Source organism: Amblyomma americanum, chromosome 2 (assembly GCF_052857255.1).
Source record: "Amblyomma americanum isolate KBUSLIRL-KWMA chromosome 2, ASM5285725v1, whole genome shotgun sequence".
Taxonomy (NCBI): domain Eukaryota; kingdom Metazoa; phylum Arthropoda; class Arachnida; order Ixodida; family Ixodidae; genus Amblyomma; species Amblyomma americanum.
This window is the reverse complement of record NC_135498.1, coordinates 205,475,489-205,495,686: the sequence shown is the minus strand read 5'-3', so window position 1 is coordinate 205,495,686 and position 20,198 is coordinate 205,475,489. Positions and strand designations below refer to the sequence as shown.

Genomic DNA, 20,198 nt, shown 5'->3' with positions numbered 1-20,198 from the left:
CTCGCTGGGTAACCGCTACATTGTGGTCGCCACCGACTACCTCAGCCGATATTGTAAGACTAAACCCTTTCGCCGTGGTACTGCTGACGAAATTGCGAACTTTTTCATTCAAAACATTGTGATTCGTCACGGTTCACCTACCATCGTTTTAACTGACAGGGAAACAGCGTTCACCTCGGCCCTTACGCAAGAGGTTATGCACCTGAGCGGCACCAGTGACCGCGAAACAATCGCTTACCACCTTCAAACGAACAGCCTCAACGAACGGCTCAACAAGACGATCACCGACATGATTTCCATGTATGTCGACGCGGACCACCGGAACTGAGACGCCATACTCTCTTATGTCACCTTTGCATATAACACTGCGGTCCAGGAAACGACACGCTTTACTCCATTTCGTTTAGTACATGGTCGCGAAGCCACAACCATGCTGCATGCAGTTCTACTCCCTCTGTTATGGGTGCTACCCAATTTGTCCGTCACGTTGAGACTGCCCGCCAACTCGCTCGACAGCGCATCCGGTACCAGCAAGTTCACGACGCTCGACGCTATAACCTCCGCCAGCGAATTGTGCGTTACCTACCCGGCGAACAAGTCGGGGTGTGGAGCCTAATCCGCATTCGAGGACGCCCTGAGAAACTTCTACGCAGATACTTTGGCCCCTACGAGGTGTTCCGCCAGCTCAGTCAAGTTACCAACGAAGTTCTTCCCCTGGGAACAGTTCGCTCTCCTAGACGGGCGACCTCCGAAGTTGTCCACTTCGCCCGGATGAAGCCGTACAATGCCCGCTAGCTCCTCGCGCGTGTATACACCATACGCCACACACGTGCGACTACCCTTGTGGTTCTGCCTCCCACTGCTGCCACTCCGAGTCGGTGTCTTTCAGAGAGGAGGAGCAATGCCACACTAGTAACTCCTCTAGTGGCGCCATACCGCGGCTAAACTTCGTTTCCTGGCATTTGGCAAGCCTTGAGCCATCTCGGGGCTGGATGCTTTGTCGTCTTCATCTCTCGTGCTGCCTGCTGCCTTGCGCGTCACAGCAACGTCTTGCGCATATGAGTAACGCAAGCAAACCAGTCCTGCTTACGTCACCCGTTTTTCGGTGACAATATGAAGATCTGCCAGGCGGTGAATTCCTTGGCCGCTATCTTGAGCATGGTGTCTCCTTGTCACTGAAAACACGTCGCTGTCACGAATAGCGGAGACCTTTTTTGGCGAAGGCCTTTTTTTCTGAACGTCTCGTAGAATGTCATGTGATGTCCCCGTCAATGGATCACATGGGTAATCATACCAGGATTCTTGCCGGTTATATTGAAGATCTGCCAAGCGGTGAATTCCATGGCCGCTATCTTGAGGAGGGTGTGTTCTTGTCAGTGAAAACATGTCGCTGTCACCAATGGCGGAGAGCAGCAACAGCAGTGTGAAAATTGCCTGGTTAGAATCATGTTCGTGCGGTTGGCCCTGCCTTTCCCACTGAAGTAAAAGCGGTACGGATGGGGCCTTTTATGCTGAACGTCATGTTATGTCTCCATTCTTGGATGATATGGGTAACCAAACCAGGATTTGTGCCGGTTATAAAAAAGATCTGCAAGGCGTTGAATTCCATGGCCGCTATACTGAGGGGGGTTTGTCCTTGTCACCGAAAATAAGAGCAGGAACTGCAGTTTGAAAGATTGCCTGGTTAGAATAATGTTCGTGTTGTGGCCGCTGCCTTTCCCACTGAAGTAAAAACGGTACGGATTGGGCCTTTTATTCTGAACGTCTTGTCATGTGATGTCTTCATCGATGGATGATATGGGTAACCAAACCAGGACTCGTGCGGTTATAATGAAGATCTGCGAGGCGGTGAATTCCTGGCCGCTATTCTGAGGAGGGTTTATCCTTGTCACCGAAAACATGTCGCTGTCACCACTGGCGGAGAGCAGCATCTGCAGTGTGAAAAATTGCCTGGTTAGAATCATGTTCGTGCCAATGCCGCTGCTTTTCACACTGAAGTAAAAACAGTACGAATGGGGCCTTTTATGCTGAACTTCTTATCAAGTGATGTCTCCATCGATGGGTGGTATGGGTAATCAAACCATGATTCGTGCCGGTAATAATGAAGATCTGCCAGGCGGTGAATTCCATGGCCGCTATCCTGCGTAGGGTGTGTCCTAGTCACCGAAATCATGTCGCTGTCACCAATGGCGGAGAGCAGCAACTGCAGTGTGAAAAATTTCCTTGTTAGAAGCATATTGGTGCCGTTGCCGCTGCCTTTCCCACTGAAGTGAAAACGGTACGGATGGGGCCTTTTATGCTGAACGTTTTGTAGAATGTCATGTTATGTCCCCGGCGATGGATGATATAGGTTATCAAACCAGGATTCGTGCCGGTTATAGTGAAGATCTGGCAAGTAGTGAATTCCATGGCCGCTATTTTGAGGAGGGTGTGTCCTTGTCACCGAGAACTTGCCGTTGTCACCAATGGCGGAGAGCAGCAACTGCAGTGTGAAAAATTGGTTGGTTGAAGCATGTTCTTGCCGTTGCCGCGGCCTTTCCCACTGGAGGGGAGGGGGACGCAGGATACGATCCATATGAGATGCAAGTTTTGAGTCTTCAAGAAGCAGATGCGGAAGGAAAGCAAACTCTTGATCAAACTTCGCTTCAGTGGATTGAGACACAATCCAGGAATGCGGTGCGAAAAGCCGAGCGGGACCGGCAGCTGTCGGACCGCTATGATGACATGGAACATGCCAAGGTGAGCCCAGGTCAAAGTAAAGGCCTTCCGAGATCCCCAGTGCTGGAGAGGGGAGATGTCGTGGCAATTATAAGACCAAGAAGTGGTCTGGACTTGGGGAAATACAGAGCGAACGTATGGAAAGTTGCTGCGGCCGTTGTGTCATCCACTGGCCTGCGCGACATAAAAAAAATTGAAGGACGTTTAAGCTTCGCCTTCAGCAGTGGAACGCGAAAGCGTGTTGCAGCACTGCCAAGGGGTACACGGAACGCCACCATCCGTTCGGCGCGACGCCCTGACCGTTAGACAAATCGCTCTCCTACGTACGGTGAAACGGACGTGCGGAGCGGCAAACCACGTTGAATCGCTGCCAGGCGCCTTGCCGGTACGCGCAGGACTAAAGTTGCAGTCGTAGTTTGTCGGCACATCGTTCTCGACAAACCGGATGCCACGTACGCCAGCATAGCTTCCGCGCCGAACGAACGGGCAGCAAGCTGCAAGCTTCGTGCTGAAGGCGCTTTGGAACTGCGCTGCGTTGTTCGCCGCTCACCGCGTGATTCCTGCGTGTCCGCAAAGCCCCACTGCGCTCGAACGAGACGAGCGGGATGGATGGATGGATGGATGGATGGATGGATGGATGGATGGATGGATGGATGGATGGATGGATGGATGGATGGATGGATGGATGGATGGATGGATGGGCGGACGGACGGACGGACGGACGGACGGATGGACGGATAGATGGATGGATGGATGGATGGTTGGACGGACGGACGGACGGAAGGACGGATGAACGGATGGCTGAGTGGGTGGGTGGCTGGCTGGCTGATGGATGGATGGATGGATGGATGGAGGCTGAACCCTTTAATTTGGGCGGTGGCTCAAGCCGCCAAGCGATGACTTATGAAATTATACTCTTGTCTTGATTTTAGCTATCAATCAGATAACCTTCGCATGGTTGCTTCTACCGCTTAAAATCTACTTTCCCTTCACTGTCCTTAAACCCCAATGCCTTGGGTAAATCAACCCCGCTGCTTTCCACTGTAGGGTGTAGACCTTTACAGGAAAGTATCAAGTGTACTGCCGTTTCCTCGTCCTCTCCAAACGCAACGCACAACGTGTCATCTCGTGGTACCTGACTCTATGTCTAGTTCGCAAAACTCCCGTCCTGGCCTCAAACAACAAAGAGCTTCCCGTACAATTATCATAGATACTTTCTTTGGCATTTTACTGCCAAAGTTCTTGCTGACTTACCGAATTTTAACCTTCTTCGCAAAGATCGCACATCCGCTCGAGGTGGAGGCGTTTTCATCGCAGTTAGCAATCAGTTCTCGTGTACAGCTATTAATATTCCATCAGACCTTGAGATAGTATGGCTACTTTGTCGCGCTGCGCCCCAAACCGTACTGCTGGGCGTTTGTTATAGAGCGCCAAATACCAGCTCCGATTTCTCTCGAATTCTTAACGACGTGATCAGCCAATTAACGAGGAAATACCCAAAAGCGCATATCATTCTTTTTGGAGACTTCAATTTTCCAGAAATCAACTGGCAGACACAGACAGCTGTCGGCAACAGGGAAGCGAATGATTTTATCGAGGTCTGCCTAAACTTCAACTTAACTCAAGTGGTATCTGAACCGACCCGCGGTGCAAACATCCTAGATCTAATCCTGACTACCCACCCGGAAGCCCTCTCATCTATCACTTATCTACGCGAAATCAGCGACCATAAAGTAATCCACGCCACATTTGAGTTCCACCCATCACGACGCCAGAATCAAAACAAAACTATTCGCCTCTACGACAAAGGAAACTATGAAGCCTTTAGTCTTGAATTAAACCAATATCTCACAACATTTGAAGCATCTTTTCACGATAATTCAGTAAATGACAATTGGTCCCGTTTTAAGAAAAAGGTTAGCGAACTAACCGATAGATACATCCCCAAAATAAGCTTCCACTCGGACCGCCAGAAACCATGGTATACCAAAACGATAAAAAGACTCGACAATAAAAAGAAGCGCCTTTTCCGTGCGGCAAAATTAAAGCAATACAACGAGTGCGCATGGGAAAAATACTATACAGCCGAACGCACCTACCTATCAGAAATTCGCTACGCAAAATACTCTTTCCTTCACAACGACCTCCCCAAATTGTTGACTTCCAATCCCAGAAAGTTTTGGCAGGTCATAAGTGAGCACCCGGCACATACCATCACTCTAACTAAAGAGTCTGGAGAGGAAGCTGATGACATTGAGTGCGCTGACATTTTTAATAACGCCTTTTCATCTGTGTTCACTAATGAAATTCACCCACCAACTGCAACTTTCGCCGTCGATATAGAGTCCAGCATGCCTGCTATCGCGTTTTCTGAAGCCGGCATTACCTCGCTCATCGAACACCTTAAAACTTCATCATCGGCCGGCGTCGACGAAATTAACTCCAAAATACTGCGCAACACTAATAATATTTCTGCAATGTACTTATTGTTATTGTTTTCACAGTCGCTTTCTACAGGTTCCATTCCGGATGACTGGAAGGTGGGAAAGGTCATTCCCGTCTTTAAGTCCGGTAACAAAGATTCTCCTTTAAATTACCGTCCGATATCATTAACCAGCATACCTTGCAAAATCATGGAACACGTCATCTATTCTCAAATCATGGACTTTCTTGACGCTATCAACTTCTTTCATCCCTCACAACACGGGTTTCGCAAGGGTTTGTCATGTGAAACTCAACTGGCCGTCTTTCTTCATGACGTTCACTCTAACCTCGACCTAAATTTACAAACTGACGCTATTTTTCTAGACTTTGCTAAAGCATTTGATAAAGTTCCCCACAGGCGTTTACTGCTAAAACTAACCATGCTAAAACTGCATCCTAACGTCTTATTGTGGATCGAAGAATTCCTTTCTAATCGCTCCCAGTTTGTTCTCGTTAATAGCCAGAGCTCCAACCCTCTTCCAGTAACATCGGGCGTACCCCAAGGTTCTGTACTTGCTCCCCTCCTATTCTTAATCTACATAAACGACTTACCCTCAAACCTGGTTTGCAATGTTCGTCTGTTTGCAGACGACTGCGTTATTTACCACACGATTTCCAACACCTTTGACCAATCACAGCTGCAAAACGACATTGACACAGTGCATGCCTGGTGCGATGACTGGCTAATGTCGCTTAATCCTAATAAATGTAAACTCGTATCTTTTCACCGCCGGCGTAACCCCCATATTTTCTCTTACTCCGTTGCTAACGTTCCACTAGAATCTGTATACTCATACAAGTACCTAGGTGTCACCTTGTGCCAGGATCTCTCCTGGCGCTCTCATGTAACGAACATCGTCGCATCAGCTAACCGGTGATTGGGTTTTTTGAAACGTCACCTACGGCACGCCCCTCAAAGTATTAAACTTCTCGCCTACCAATCACTAATTCGACCAAAACTAGAATACGCATCTGCTATCTGGAGCCCGCAACAAGTATATCTCATCAGTTCACTAGAATCTGTCCAAAATCGCGCCACGAGGTTCATTCATTCTGCCTATTCATACGACATCAGTGTATCGTCACTTAAACGACAATCAGGTTTATCAACTCTTGCCCATCGTCGTCGCATTGCTTCTCTTAGTCTGTTTCATAAGTTTTTTTACAGTTCCCTCGGACAACCACCCTACATCACACCGCCCGCTCGCATATCTCATCGCACCGGCCATCCACTGCAAGTGTCATGCCAACGCTCCCGCACCGTCACTTTTTCCGCATCCTTTTTTCTTCGCACTGCTAAAGACTGGAATGGCCTTCCCCACGACGTTGATGCCATCACCTGCCAATCAAGTTTTGTGAACAATTTAAATATGCATTTCATAAATATCATGTAAGCAACCATATTCAACCCATATTTGTACTCCCACCCCTTATGTAACACCCCCAAAGTGGGGTCTTTAAGGTAATAAAGTGAAGTGAAGTGAAGTGAAGTGAAGTGAACACCTGGGAACATATATATGTTCGCAGCGCCCATTTCGTCAGCATCCCTGTTTCCCACAGAGCTCTGTCTGTTTCGTTAACCTTTTTCTTAACCGATAGATGCTGATTTGCCCCCTACTGCTGTCCAAATATTTGCTTTTCAGTTTTCTAGTTCGCTTTCAATTTTCAATTTTCTAGTTCAACGTTCCTTATGTATATCTATCTGAAAACTTTCCTAGCCCACTGCTTTTACCCCATTTTTCTCAATCGCTCCTCAAATGCTATCTTAATGCTAGCTTCTCTACTCTCGAACAACGCCCACCCCATATCACCCTGTACCCCTGATTTGGTGCATTGCCATGTGCTCCCAAAACTGGCCTCCTACGCCGCATTGTTTGATTTTGAACCTTGCTTGAACATCTGGTCTCATGCACAGGACCGTATTACCGAAAGTCAGGCTAGGAACCATCACACCTTTCCAGATCCCTCTTACCACTTCATACCTAATGTAATTCTACAGTTTCCTATTTTCCATGACAGCTGCATTCCTACTGGCTTTATTCATTACATATTTTTCATGCTCTGTCAGATACTCAGCACTGTTATTTATCCACACCCCAAGATACACTTACTCATCAACTACTTCTCGCGTGAACCCCTGTATTCTATGCTCGCCGCCCTCATCATTAAATATCATGACTGCAGATTTTTCGTTACTAAACTTGAAACGTAATCTATCTCCCTCTGTACCACATATATCTATCAAAGTCTGCAAGTCTTCCTTTTTTTCAGCCATTAGCACTGTATCATTCGCGTATATAGTCCCGCTAATGACTGTTTAATCCATTCCCATTGATTGAAAAAAGAAAGATTGAAGGCTAGTCCGGCCCTCTCTAGCTTGGTCTCCAACCCGTGCCGGTACAACATGAACAACAAAGGAGACAGAGGACATCCTTGCCTAAGCCCGCACTGTATCTCTACAGGCCCTGATACACATTTTTCCCAATTTGTGAGCACTCTTTTACGTTTATATATTGCTACGGACGCTGGGAGGACGACGCAGTGGTTGGTAACGAAGACGACGCTGAGGTGCGCGCTTGTGTGCTGAGAGTCTACTCCAAGCCATCGGTTCCGTGCGTAGTAGGTTACCTCTGCTCTTTCTACTGCTGCTTCTAGCCGCCACGTATCATTTGGTGGAGGTGCTAAATTCGATCCCCGACCTCAAGCTGGCTCTCCGTCGTGGCCGCCGTCTCGCCAACATGTCTACCGAGTCCGAGCCATCTCCCTCTCCGTCAACACCGCCAGCGGTCGTCGTCGCCCACCACCGCGAACCGGGCACGTTCTGCGGCACAGACGACGTTGATGTGGACGACTGGCTGGCCCTTTACGAACGCGTCAGCACGCACAACAGGTGGGATCCAACGCTGATGCCCGCTAATGTGATATTTTACCTGACCGGCACCACGAGAGTGTGGTTCGAAACCCACGAAGATGACTTGACCTCATGGGACATATGTAAGCAGAAGCTCCGCGACCTCTTCGGAAAACCCATCGGCCGCCAACTCGCCGCCAAGGAGGCCCTCGCGTCCTACTCCAAAACTTCCTCCGAGCCATACATAGCCTACACACTAGACGTCCTCGCCTTGTGCCGTAAAGTTAATAAAGACATGTCCGAAGCAGATCGAGTTGGCCACATACTGAAAGGCATTGCCGACGATGCCTTTAATCTGCTTCTATGCAAAGACTGTTCCACGGTCGCTTCTGTTCTTGAGGTGTGCCGCCGTTTCGAGCAAGCCAAACACCGGCGCATTTCTCACCGTTTTGACCGGCTGCCGAACACTGCTGCTAGCTCCTCCTGTGAAGATCTGCCAACATTGCGGCAGCCTTCCGACCCGGCTAACTTAACCCGTATCGTGCGCCGCGGACTGGAGGCGATGACGCCCGCTGTTTCTTCCTTGCCACTGCCGGACAACACCTTGGCCCTCATCCAAGCCGTCCTTCGCCAGGAGGTTGCGAACTTGGCCGTCCCTTCTCCTCGCGTCGTGGACAACGCTCATGCGAGCCCGGACCCTCCAGTGATCGCAGCTGCCACTTACAGTCGTAGCTTCTCGCCTCGGTACTGATATCGCAATCCTGCCGAATGGCGTACCTCTGATGACAGGCCGATCTGTTTTACCTGCTCTCGCGTCGGACATATCTCCCGTCACTGCCGCAGCCGTTGGTCCCCGCCACCTCGCCCCTACTCCTTCGTCGACCGCCGCAACAACTACGGCCCGCACCGCTTCACACCACGACCCGATCCGCTCCCTGACGAGCCCGCTCCGCACGCTCGTGGGTCCAGCCGCTCACCTTCCCTATTAGGCCGCCGCTCCCGTTCTCCCTCCACACGCCGCAGCCCTTCTCCTTCGACCTCCCGCCATTTCTCGGAAAACTAGCCGATGCAGCCCCCGGAGGTGACGCTGCATCATTGACCCGGCCTGAAAATCCTCTCTTGACCCCCGCTGCCCAACGTAATCTCTTGAATGTTCTCGTGGATGGTGTCCCGGTCCTTGCCCTCATTGATACTGGCGCCCAAGTGTCTGTCCTGAGCTCTTCTTTGCGCCGCCGTCTGAAGAAAGTTTTAACGCCTGCCGCCATGTCAACGGTTCGCGTCGCCGATGGCAGCCCCGCTGCCGTGATTGGAATGTGCACTGCGAGAGTCAGCATTGCCGGGCGTCATATACCCATTCTGTTCACCGTCCTGACCCGGTGCCCTCAGGACATAATCCTTGGCCTTGACTTTTTAACCGCCCATTCAGCTCTTATTGACTGTTCCCCAGGACTTCTTCGATTGGATCTGCCCCTGTGCAATGACGACTCCACCAGATCACTTCGCCTTCAATCCACCGAGTTTGCTCGTCTCCCGCCACAAACTGCTGTCTACATCCTTCTGTCGCCGAACTCCTCCGCTCCCGCTCCATCCGTCATCAATTCGCCACGGCCTACCATCCGCAGACGAACGGCCTCACTGAACGTCTGAACCGTACCTTCACCTACATGATTTCCATGTACGTCTCCGACCATCACCGCGACTGGGATATTAGCCTCCCATTTGTTACATTCGCCTACAATTCTACGCGTCACGATACAGCCGGTTTCTCCCCTTTTTACCTTCTCTTTGGCCGCGATCCTTTGCTGCCCTTCGACAGTGTACTGCCCGCCACCGCCTCCACGAGTCCTTACGCTCGGGACGCCATCGCTCGCGCCGACGCTGCCCGTCTTGTCGCCCGCCAGCGGCTGTCGGCCTCCCAAGTCAATCGGAAACGACGTCATGACTGTCGCCGTCGTGAAGTCACCTACTCTCCTGGCTCCCTTGTGTTACTCTGGATCCCTTCCCGCCGAGTGGGCCTTTGTGAAAAACTGCTCCCCCGATATACAGGCCTTTATCGGGTCGTACGTCCGGTGACCGCGGTGACGTACGAGATCACCCCGCTACATCCGCCATCTCCGGCCGCTGCACCCCGCACCGACATCGTCCATGTGTCCCGCCTCAAACCTTACAACTCGCCGTCCAGCTAGCCTGTGTAGTGCGCACCGGGACGGTGCTTTTGCCGCGAGGGGGGTCATGCTACGGACGCTGGGAGGACGACGAAGTGGTTGGTAACGAAGACGACGCTGAGGTGCGCGCTTGTGTGCTGAGAGTCTACTCCAAGCTATCGGTTCCTTGCGTAGCAGGTTACCTCTGCTCTTTCTACTGCTGCTTCTAGCCGCCACGTATCATTATATCTTTTAAAAGATTAATTACTCTATCTTCCACATCCAAGGTGCCCAGTGTTTCCCACAAATACTCATCAATGACGTTGTCGTAGGCTCTCTTAATATCCAGAACTGCTAGCAATATAAGCCTGTGTTCCTTTTCAGCAATCTCTATACACTGGGTCAATGAAAACAGATTGTCCTTCAACCTCCTTTGTTTACGAAACCCATTTTGTAGCTCCACTAGCACCTCCTCGTTCTACACCAAGGCCTGCAATCTGTCCTTTATTATCTGCATCGCCACCCTGTAAACCACAGACGTCACTGTTATGATACGGTAGTTACGTCAGCTTTGTCCCCTTTTCATATATCATGATCATTCTACTTAGTCGCTATTTTTCGGGGACTTTCCCATCCACTATCATTTTATTCACTACCTTTATTAATGTTTACTTTGATTTTGGTCCAAGCTTCTTTATTAACATAATCGGAATACCATCTGGTCCTGTTGACGTGCCGCTAAGAACCTTCTTCTCTGCGCTTTCCCACTCTGTTTGCAATTGCAGCAACCGGTCCATCCTCCTTCGATAAATTATGCGCAACATTTCTTTAAATTTTTCTGTAATCCTTGTTGCTACGTGTTTCATGGCTTCATCCCATCTGTAACAATAAACCTTTGCTCTAGCCTAGACTTATTACTAATTGCATTTAGATGTTTACAGAATTTTTGAGCTGCTCTTCTATCCTTTTTATTTACTTTTGACATTCGTTGGGCAACTTTTCTTCTAATTTTCTCATTAATCAAATAGGATGCTTCCCTTCTACACTTTATGAAGGTATCCCATTTTCTGTCTACATCAGCTTCTGGTTCCCCCGTCTTCTTGGAATATCTATGTTCCCTGGACGCTTCCTGACGTTTCTCTATCGCCCTCTTCACCTCCTCATCCCACCAACTCTTGGGTTTGCGTCTTTTTCCTTTTGGCTTTACTCACACCTTAGCTAGCTCTAGCTGAAGTAATCGAGTTAATTTGGTATAAGTGCATTCTGTTTAATTATAATAATAATAATTGGTTTTGGGGGGAAAGGAAATGGCGCAGTATCTGTCCATATATCGTTGGACACCTGAACCGCGCCGTAAGGGAAGGGTAAAGGAGGGAGTGAAAGGAGAAAGGAAGAGAGAGGTGCCGTAGTGGAGGGCTCCGGAATAATTTCGACCACCTGGGGATCTTTAACGTGCACTGACATCGCACAGCACACGGGCGCCTTAGCGCTTTTCCTCCATAAAAACGCAGCAGCCGCGGTTGGGTCCACAAAAATTACTTTCTCAATTTGTTTGGCTGCTGCTTCCAATTGCTTTTCTGAGTAAATATTCCTTTCTGATTGTTCATCTCGCTTCAGTCCTACATTGGTTTCCCCTCTGAAACTCAACTTCATACGTTTGTGGTCACTACCTAGACATTTGGAACCACGTTCATCTATGCTAATTACCCCTAATCTATTATACATCCTCTGTGACATTAGTGTATATTCTATCGTTGAATGCAGACTCCCTGCCTCCCATGTTATGATCCTTTCACACTTCTCGGTACTGTTTCATACAGTTAAATCATGCCTGTCACACATATCCAGCAGCATGCTTCCTGTCGAATCTGTGTAGCCATCCAGGTCTTCTATATGTGCGTTCATGCCGCCTAACAGTTATCTCGCCCTGTACTATTAGCTCATCAATGTCGCTTGCAATACATTCTAACATTTTCCTGTTTTCCTCTTTGGCATTAGGTCCTGTCCACAGGCATACAAAGCCAAGGAGTGTTTGCTCCCCCACCTTGTTCTCCTTTTAGCCATAAATGTTTCTTGCATCCCAGTTTAACCCTTTGAAATTTCATACTTTTATGAATGAATACCCGGATTCAACCCCCCTTTCTGCTGCCCTCTTTGTCTATTGCAATATTCCCATGCGTGGTCTGGGTTACAGGGTGGTTGCTTCATGTCTCTAAGATTTGTTTCCACTAAAGCATATACCATTAATTCCTCCTGCCTTAACTGTTCTTCTATTTCCTCCCATTTCTGTCTATTCCTGGCGCCTTGCATGTTAATGAAACCTATATCATAATTAACCTGGCCCTGGAGCTTGTGTCTATTTCTTCTCCTATGGTTCCATCGTCCCTTTCATCTTGGTTCTTCCATCTCTACACTGGTTCCCTCAGTGCTCTATGTCCCCCCCAAAAAAGCTGTTGCCTGGCGACCTATCCTCCTACCCACCCTTTTGCCAGAGACACCACCGTAATGAATGCCATCCTGTGCAAAAGGGTGGGGCTGACCTCGTACACTTCCCTGTTAACTTCCATCACCCCGTATCCTAGTCGTCGACTCATTATCCTAATTACACGGTTAGTCTCAACGACCCTCCTTTCCGCGACTTCAAGACAGGACGTAAGACGAGGTGGACAGAAGAAGCGGTAACTAGCAACTGACGTTTATTATGAAGAAACGCATAGCAGCAAAACATTGCGTCTGCTCGTGAAATGCCAAGAAATAATAAAAAACACACGAATAACACATGGTAAAATCACAGATGACAATGCAAAAACGACTGCAAAGGGGTGACACAACAATCACTCGTTAATGACAAACCGGGTCTCCTTTTCTAGGAGAGCCAGAGAAGGCTTACTTACACAGGTGTCAAGGCCAAGTTTGCGCATGTGTGCTGCTTCTAAAATATCGCGTGAAATTCTAGACTTTCCCCTTCCTACGATAATTGTTTGATTAAGCTTCGGGTGAAAACCATTGCTTTACCTGCTATCTGGAGGGGGAGATTAGCGCATATTTCACCCTTCAGATACCGGAAATGCTGCCATAGCCTGTCATTGATACATTGGCCAGTTTGGCAAACGTAAACTCTGCCACATTGCAGCGGAAACTGGTACCCCACAACAGTGGAGCAATGCACGTACTGGTACTCGTGCTGAGTGGTGCAAGCGGCGCTGCACTGACCGTACTCCACACGCCTGCAAAGTTGAGACAGCCACGCTGACATACGTAACATCCGTCAGCAAAGATATGCTTTAAGTCGGTGCCTGCGCATAGGACCGAATGGCGGGGAAAGCCACACGGGCAAGAAACACCGCACGACGATGCCGCTCGTCGCTCGCCACAGTTGCCTGGGCTTGAGCGGCAGAGCGAAAGCTACACAATGAGACGACGGCCTGAAAAAAGGCGCTTCTGTCTACTTTACCCGCAACTAAAAAAGCGGGGCGAGTTCCTCCATTTCATATCTTCACACCTTAGCATTATACAGCGGTGAACTTTTCCCAGATTCTTAAATTTCGTTTGACGGCGAATCGCCGGCCCCTTTTTTGACGAGGCCTAGGGAGTCGGCGCAGATTCGTATGCGCAACTTCGGTGATTTCTTACGGCGAATTCACAAGTTTTAGCGCATACAAAGAGCCGTAGAGCGTAGTTTTGGCTAGAGTGACGTCAAAGCGACTACCGCCTAGATCGCTGGATTCGTGCACTATTAATTAATGGAGCATTGTCGAGGTGACCCTATCTGCAAAGTTTACGTGCTGAAGCTTGGCAGCCGACAGCAATCATTGGCATCGACTGTGGACAACAAATATGGCTGTTTTCAATATTACAAGTAGTGTCCAAGCGTATATTTAAGTAAATATATTTAAAGTAAAGCATTGGTGACATCAGAAAAAACAGTTAAAATTGGTGTGAAGCACCGGTTGACGCGAAACGTTTCCCAAGCGGGCGATAGCATCATTAGCACTTATTGTAACGTTATCGTACTGTATAAACGAGTAAAAATGCAACTTATGAGCAAGTGTAGACAACATTTACTGCAAGGAAAGTGTGCCTTGCGTCTTATGCCAAGGAACCGGGCATTACATTTTGTGCGCAGGTATGTAAACAATCTCAGCGTGGGGCTGCAGTTGTAATCGTCGCAACACACACACACACACACACACACACACACACACACACACACACACACACACACACACACACACACACACACACACACACACACACACACACACACACACACACACACACACACACACACACACACACACACACACACACACACACACACACACACACACACATATATATATATTAGCAGACAAGTCAAATGAAGCGAGGGGCTCGTAACTTTTGTAAGGTTAGAGACTTTTTAGACCAAGGACTGCAAGACCTGCAAACATGAACATCAGAAAAATGAAATTTTAGATCTAGAAACTGGATGCTGGTGTTTCTTGTCACGTTATGAGCAAAACGCAGTCCTTGCCCTTCAGAGGAGAAGGTGATGAAAATGCTAGCAACAGCTTCGTCAAGATTAAGCTTAGAACAGTTATCTTATATCACAAGATAGTCATCAACATAAAGAAACACATGTAACACCAGTTACATTGAAAACTCTTGTTTCAGAGGCCTGTCAAAACAAGCCATAAATGTCGAACAGATTAGGAGCAACAGGTTATCCGATACCAATGCCAGATTTCTGAACATAAAATGCCCGTCATGATGGCTAACGGTAGAGTTTAGATAAACCTGTAAAAGTTCTAGGAACTGGTCAGTGCTAATGCCTGCGGTGTTCTGGAGGTCCACAACACCATGTTCGTCAATTTTGTCTCTGATTGCTTTGAACAAGCCGTAATGTGGCACAGAGTAAAACAAGTCCTCGACATCGATAGAAAAGTCCGTAGAAGCTGGCGGGATTCCTTCTTCCAGAACTTTAACCAGATCCTTCGAGCTATGGATGAAGTAACGATCACAGCCTGCAAGCTTGTCGAGGTGTCGTTTAAGGAAGGATCCCACAAAATGTTGCCAGCTCCCTCTCGCCGAAAAAATAGCGCGAAGTGGGAAATCCGTCTTGTGCATTTTGCCGGCGATAAACATCTCCAAAGAATCCCTCTCGGTTTTTGAGACCGAAAGCGCGACAGAACAAAGGTTAATTTTCTTAAGAAGCCTGGTAGCTTGCTTTCTTTGGATCTTACCTTGGAATTCAATAGGATGGAAGTTCTTCAAAACAGCTTCCCGGGATTTTTCCGCAAACATTCCTTGTGGCAGGTCAACAAAGCCGCCCTCCTTGTCTGCTTCCATTATTGAAAGGTCGTTAGCGGCAAGGACGCTCAGAATTCTCTTCACTGCAGCCCTCCGTGAAGCAAGGCGACTTACGTTTCTAAGTCCAGACTGAAGTCCGAATCTCGTCTTATTATAACCTAAGATGAGCCTGGACTTCCCTGCAGACGTAGTGTGCTTGCACGAACCGAAAAATCTGAACTACTGTCCAGACTTATTTCAGACAGTAGGTACTTTTAGTACCTAGGCCGGAAATTTAGCCGCCGACAAGGAACGAGATGGAGAATCGGCCGGAAGTCGATTGTGAGGGCGACGGACGTTCGCGCTGTCCGATAGATGACCGCTATTTAATGTCAACATCCGGATACACTCCCGCGCTTTTTGAACATTGATAGCTGAGCCGTGACTATGGCGGCGCCCATCAATCTCAACCGAGCCGCTACCGCCTAGAGTAACAAACTACTCGTCTTCGTGAGGATTGTTGACAGGCGTTCCCACAAAATCTGGAAAACAGTGCCAGCCTGTCGTTGCTGTCTCTGAAAGTGCGTCGGCATCGCCTTAGTACATCTATATGCGTTTCGTTGAGGCGGTCGGCTTTTCGGGACCCGATGGTATGCCCCGTCCTCTGGCTTCGGAGCCGCGGCTCAGCCACGGCGTCTTCTAGCCGCGCCCGCGCTGACCGTACACTACGCTTAATTCTTCTCAGTCAAGCGCGACCGTCCAGACCCGTCTCGCCTGGCGGTGATGACCCCTCATACCTAGACGAACAAGGGGGGCGGCCGGGGTATGGCGGTTTCGACAGAGTCACTGCTCGTGTCTCCCACGCTCAGCCGCATTAACTGTCGCCGCAAAACGGGGACCTCTGGGAGTTACGGGAAAAATGTCCCCTCTCCTCTCTAGCTTTGCCGTCGCCTTGGCCCGCCTGCCTCAGCCTGCATGCACGCTTCTTCCCGACACACCGACGGGGATTAACAAGGAAGTCGCCGCTTCTGGACGCGGGACCGTCAGAAAAAGACGGATGGTCCGAACAAATCCGCGGGCATCCACCGATCCCTTACAGCGAACAATGCAAAACGCTCAGAAAGTAACCTCTGCACAGGGACTTGGTCCGCAGTTTGCAGAACCAAAAGCAACAGCATGCTGCAGTAATCCCTGCATATCTCTCGGAAGCCGGTTGAATCACAGTCGCAGGAATTAAGTCCATACCCTTTTCCTACCCTTGGTATCAGTATCACCGCTCTCCGTCCCGAAGCTTCTCCTCCTCCCCACTGGGCCTTTAAATTTAAGCTGCAAACCAAACTGCCCCCTGTCGCCCTTGAAGAAGCAGCGGAGCCGGGTTCAAACGTCGGGATACCCACGCACGAACTTCAAGCATTCGAGATTTTCGAGACGCTTTTGTGCGCACGTGAACGGTCAGCAAGCATGGACAGCCAGCCAGCAAACGCATGAAAAGTACACACTGGTCAGAAGATGAGAAATTGTACCTAGTTCGTCTCGTCGGTGAGCAAAGAACGCCACTATTCGCCAAATTTAATTCCTCCATCACTCGAAAAAAAAACGCGAACAGGCATGGGCAGGTTTAACTGATATACTGAATTGCAGGCATCGAGTCCGAAGAGACGTTAAAGAATGTAAAAAACAATGGCAAAACCTGAAGCAGCAATTGAAGACTGCACTGCAGTGGGCACGCCAGCACGACCGGCAAACTGGCAAGTAAAAAGTTTATCTACTCTTTTCTTTCATACAACAATCGGACTGTGCACTCAGGTAGTTATCAGTTTTGTCCACCTCAGAATATCTCGATGGCAACCGTGAACAGGCGCAATATTTTTTTGGCGCAGCGACATTTAAAGACAGCGCTCAACTAGGTAGATCAAATGCTCGATGCTTTCTTTGATCATCACGTCCTTTGTAGCACGCACCTTCACCCTTGCCACGAGGACATGCACTGTTAACCACGACAAATTTGGTTTCAGCGCCGTAAATATGCGCGATGCTTGGACAAGGCGTGAAAGAGGGTGGAGTGTCCGGCTGTCGCGCGTACAATGTTTTAGCGGAATGTGCAGCAAAAAAAGAGGCAGTAAGCGTGATAACTTCACCGAAAAGCATGGTTGCTACCATTTCGTATTTTGTTATGTTGCTGTTTCCTATTCAAATGCTTACGCTGCACGCGGACAGCCAGTGATGTATACAGATAGCAACTTGATTGCGTTTTATTTGCCTTGTTCTGCAAGCACATGTACAGTAGCATCATGCGTACTCCCATAACATACCTCATGCGAAAAAACAGAGCATAATAAATACACCTTTAGCAAGAACAGGGAAGGTAAAATTTATTTTGCGCAGAAGCAAGTTCATCAAGCATTCATTGCCAAATATGTCGGTAAGAAAACATTAGAAAACAGTAATACAATGTTTGTATCTGCAATGAATGCAAAAGCAACATGAAGCATCTGATAATTCACAGAAAATCAATATTTGCAATTTTGACATTGCAGGCACATCACAGAGACAATCAATTACATGGTGCACAGAGTATACTGATAAGAGTACATACTGAATTAACTTTTCGTGACAGTGTTTCAGCTGCATTCAAAGTAATGCATTTTTTTATAAAGGTGCATTCATGTGCATGTTCTATACTGAATCTCACTGCAGTATTTTGTGATGCAAAAAGATATTACAGCAACTATGCACTGCTTTTCTTGGTGGAAAAGCACTGATGACTGTCTGAATGAATGTTTGCAGGTGCCGGCCGGAATGAGCACGAGATTCCAGCCCTGCTGGAATTAGTCAGGGATGTCCTCGGGCCTCAGAACCCCGTGCTTGTGGGCCTGTCATGCAGCATAGACCTGAGCGAGTGAGAATTCTTTGTTTACTCCAAGCAGCAGTGAACATGGGTGTATTGTTATAATCAAGCAGTCACTTTAGAGCACAAAATTCCAGCAGTCATGATAGCAGTCTTCGCAGTTTGCTTGCAAAGAACACTAGGTGGAAGAAACATTCGAGGCCCACATGCTTCCATGTGATGCCTTACGAAACCGCAAGCAGCACACTTGCAAGCTAAGTCTCTGCAAAGTACACAGCCACTGCTTCTGTTAATTAGTGGCGCAAACATGTTGTGATCTCAACGATATTGCCATGCTCTTGTAGAGGTGATGTCGTCCGGATGCTTATTATACTAGGCTTCAGTAGAGGTGACACTACAGTGCAGCTAGCAGACTCCATTTCACAATCTCTAATTTCGCTGTGAACAGGAGCAAAATCATCACTGGGAGGATGGTTTACTTGGCTCAGCCGCAGCTGCAGTGCCCCAGGCACTTGTGAGAAAGGGTGTACATCACACTACGTACATACTAATGCTTTGAAAGCTCGATATTTTTAACGGAAGTAAACAAACTTTTGGATAATTTGAACCATACTGCTTGACCCTTCCTGGCCCTCCGTCATGTTTGATTACAACAAAAGGTAATGACTGTTGCCTTCTGGAAAGAGAAGCAGAAGGTGAACATTCAACTGGAACTTCGGTTAATTGAAATGTGGTGGCATCAATGTGTGGTTCTTGATTTAATGAGCTTTTACTTCACATTAGTTAAGTTTTGTAAAAAAGCTGATGTTCCTTCATTTTGCTATGTCACACAGTTCAGTAAACAAAGTATAGTCGGTTAATGGCAGAGAATGACGAATAGTGCAACAACAATCAGCAGACAAGAAGTGGAAAGATGAGGAAACTGCTCTCTCCTGGCTGTTATTGCATTGTTTACCATTCCCTGCTCTGCAAACAGACAGGCAGCTTTCTCTAATGACAGATATATACTGACAACTTAGTCAGCTGGGATTCATATTAGTTAACGTCACCACTAAGAAAGCTTGTCTTATCTGCACAGGGGCACCACAGGCAACCAGCAGGTGCTGTCATGTGATGCAGCTGAGCCAGGGCCATCTGGACAGCAGACCACAAACACTGGCACTGATTCCACAGAGTACTACACCAATTATATGACATGTTCCTGATGCCGTCGACGAGGACACATTTTACGCTGCTGCTGAGGTACTAGCAGAAGACATAGGCACTGTCGTCACAGCTGCTTATGTGCTAGTAAGCCCACTATCCTTCAACAGCACACAGTCAGATGCAGAGGATGGCCAGACAGCCACAGCAGCAGGTGAAGAAGCTTCTACACACAACGGCCACCAGCTGCAGGACCAGCCGACAATGAACGAGGCTGCACCTATCAGCAGTAGCAGTCACTAGCAGCAACACACCACACCAGTCAGCAGCACACGGCGGCCATCAGCAGCAGCAACAGGACAGCCTGCAGCCGTGCCGGCGGCAGTCACAGTCAAGGCAGCAGGCTGGGCACCTACAGGAGGTGATCCAACTTAATCGTGAGAATGTTAAGTTGGAGACAGCTTCTCTACAGGCACAAAAAAGGGCAGCTGAGACCAGTCAACAGCACAGACTGCAGCAGATGTAGTAACTAAGATGGTGCATGCAGCCGAACATTTCATTAAGTTTAACGACGCAGCTGTTAAAACAATTGAAAAGTTTGGCTGCATAGCTGATGCACTAACAGAACTGACACAGGTCCAGACAGAACGTGCGAAGATAGATTTAGAAAATGCCAAACAAAAGCACAGGGAGCGCCAGAGCTCACAAACTTTCTGTACTTAGAAACTTGGCACTGGGT

General features: G+C 48.4%; 1 protein-coding gene across 1 annotated transcript in view; it reads left to right on the top strand.

Annotated features, from left to right (window-relative positions):
* LOC144120337 (uncharacterized) overlaps positions 1-19,762 on the top strand; it is a 32,299-nt gene extending 12,537 nt beyond the window's left edge. The window contains exons 6-8 of the mRNA XM_077652710.1: positions 18,256-18,367; positions 19,395-19,490; positions 19,630-19,762. Of these exons, the coding sequence (XP_077508836.1) occupies positions 18,256-18,367; positions 19,395-19,490; positions 19,630-19,762 (341 nt within the window). The remainder of the gene's footprint in view (positions 1-18,255; positions 18,368-19,394; positions 19,491-19,629) is intronic.
* Positions 19,763-20,198: the final 436 nt, after the last annotated feature.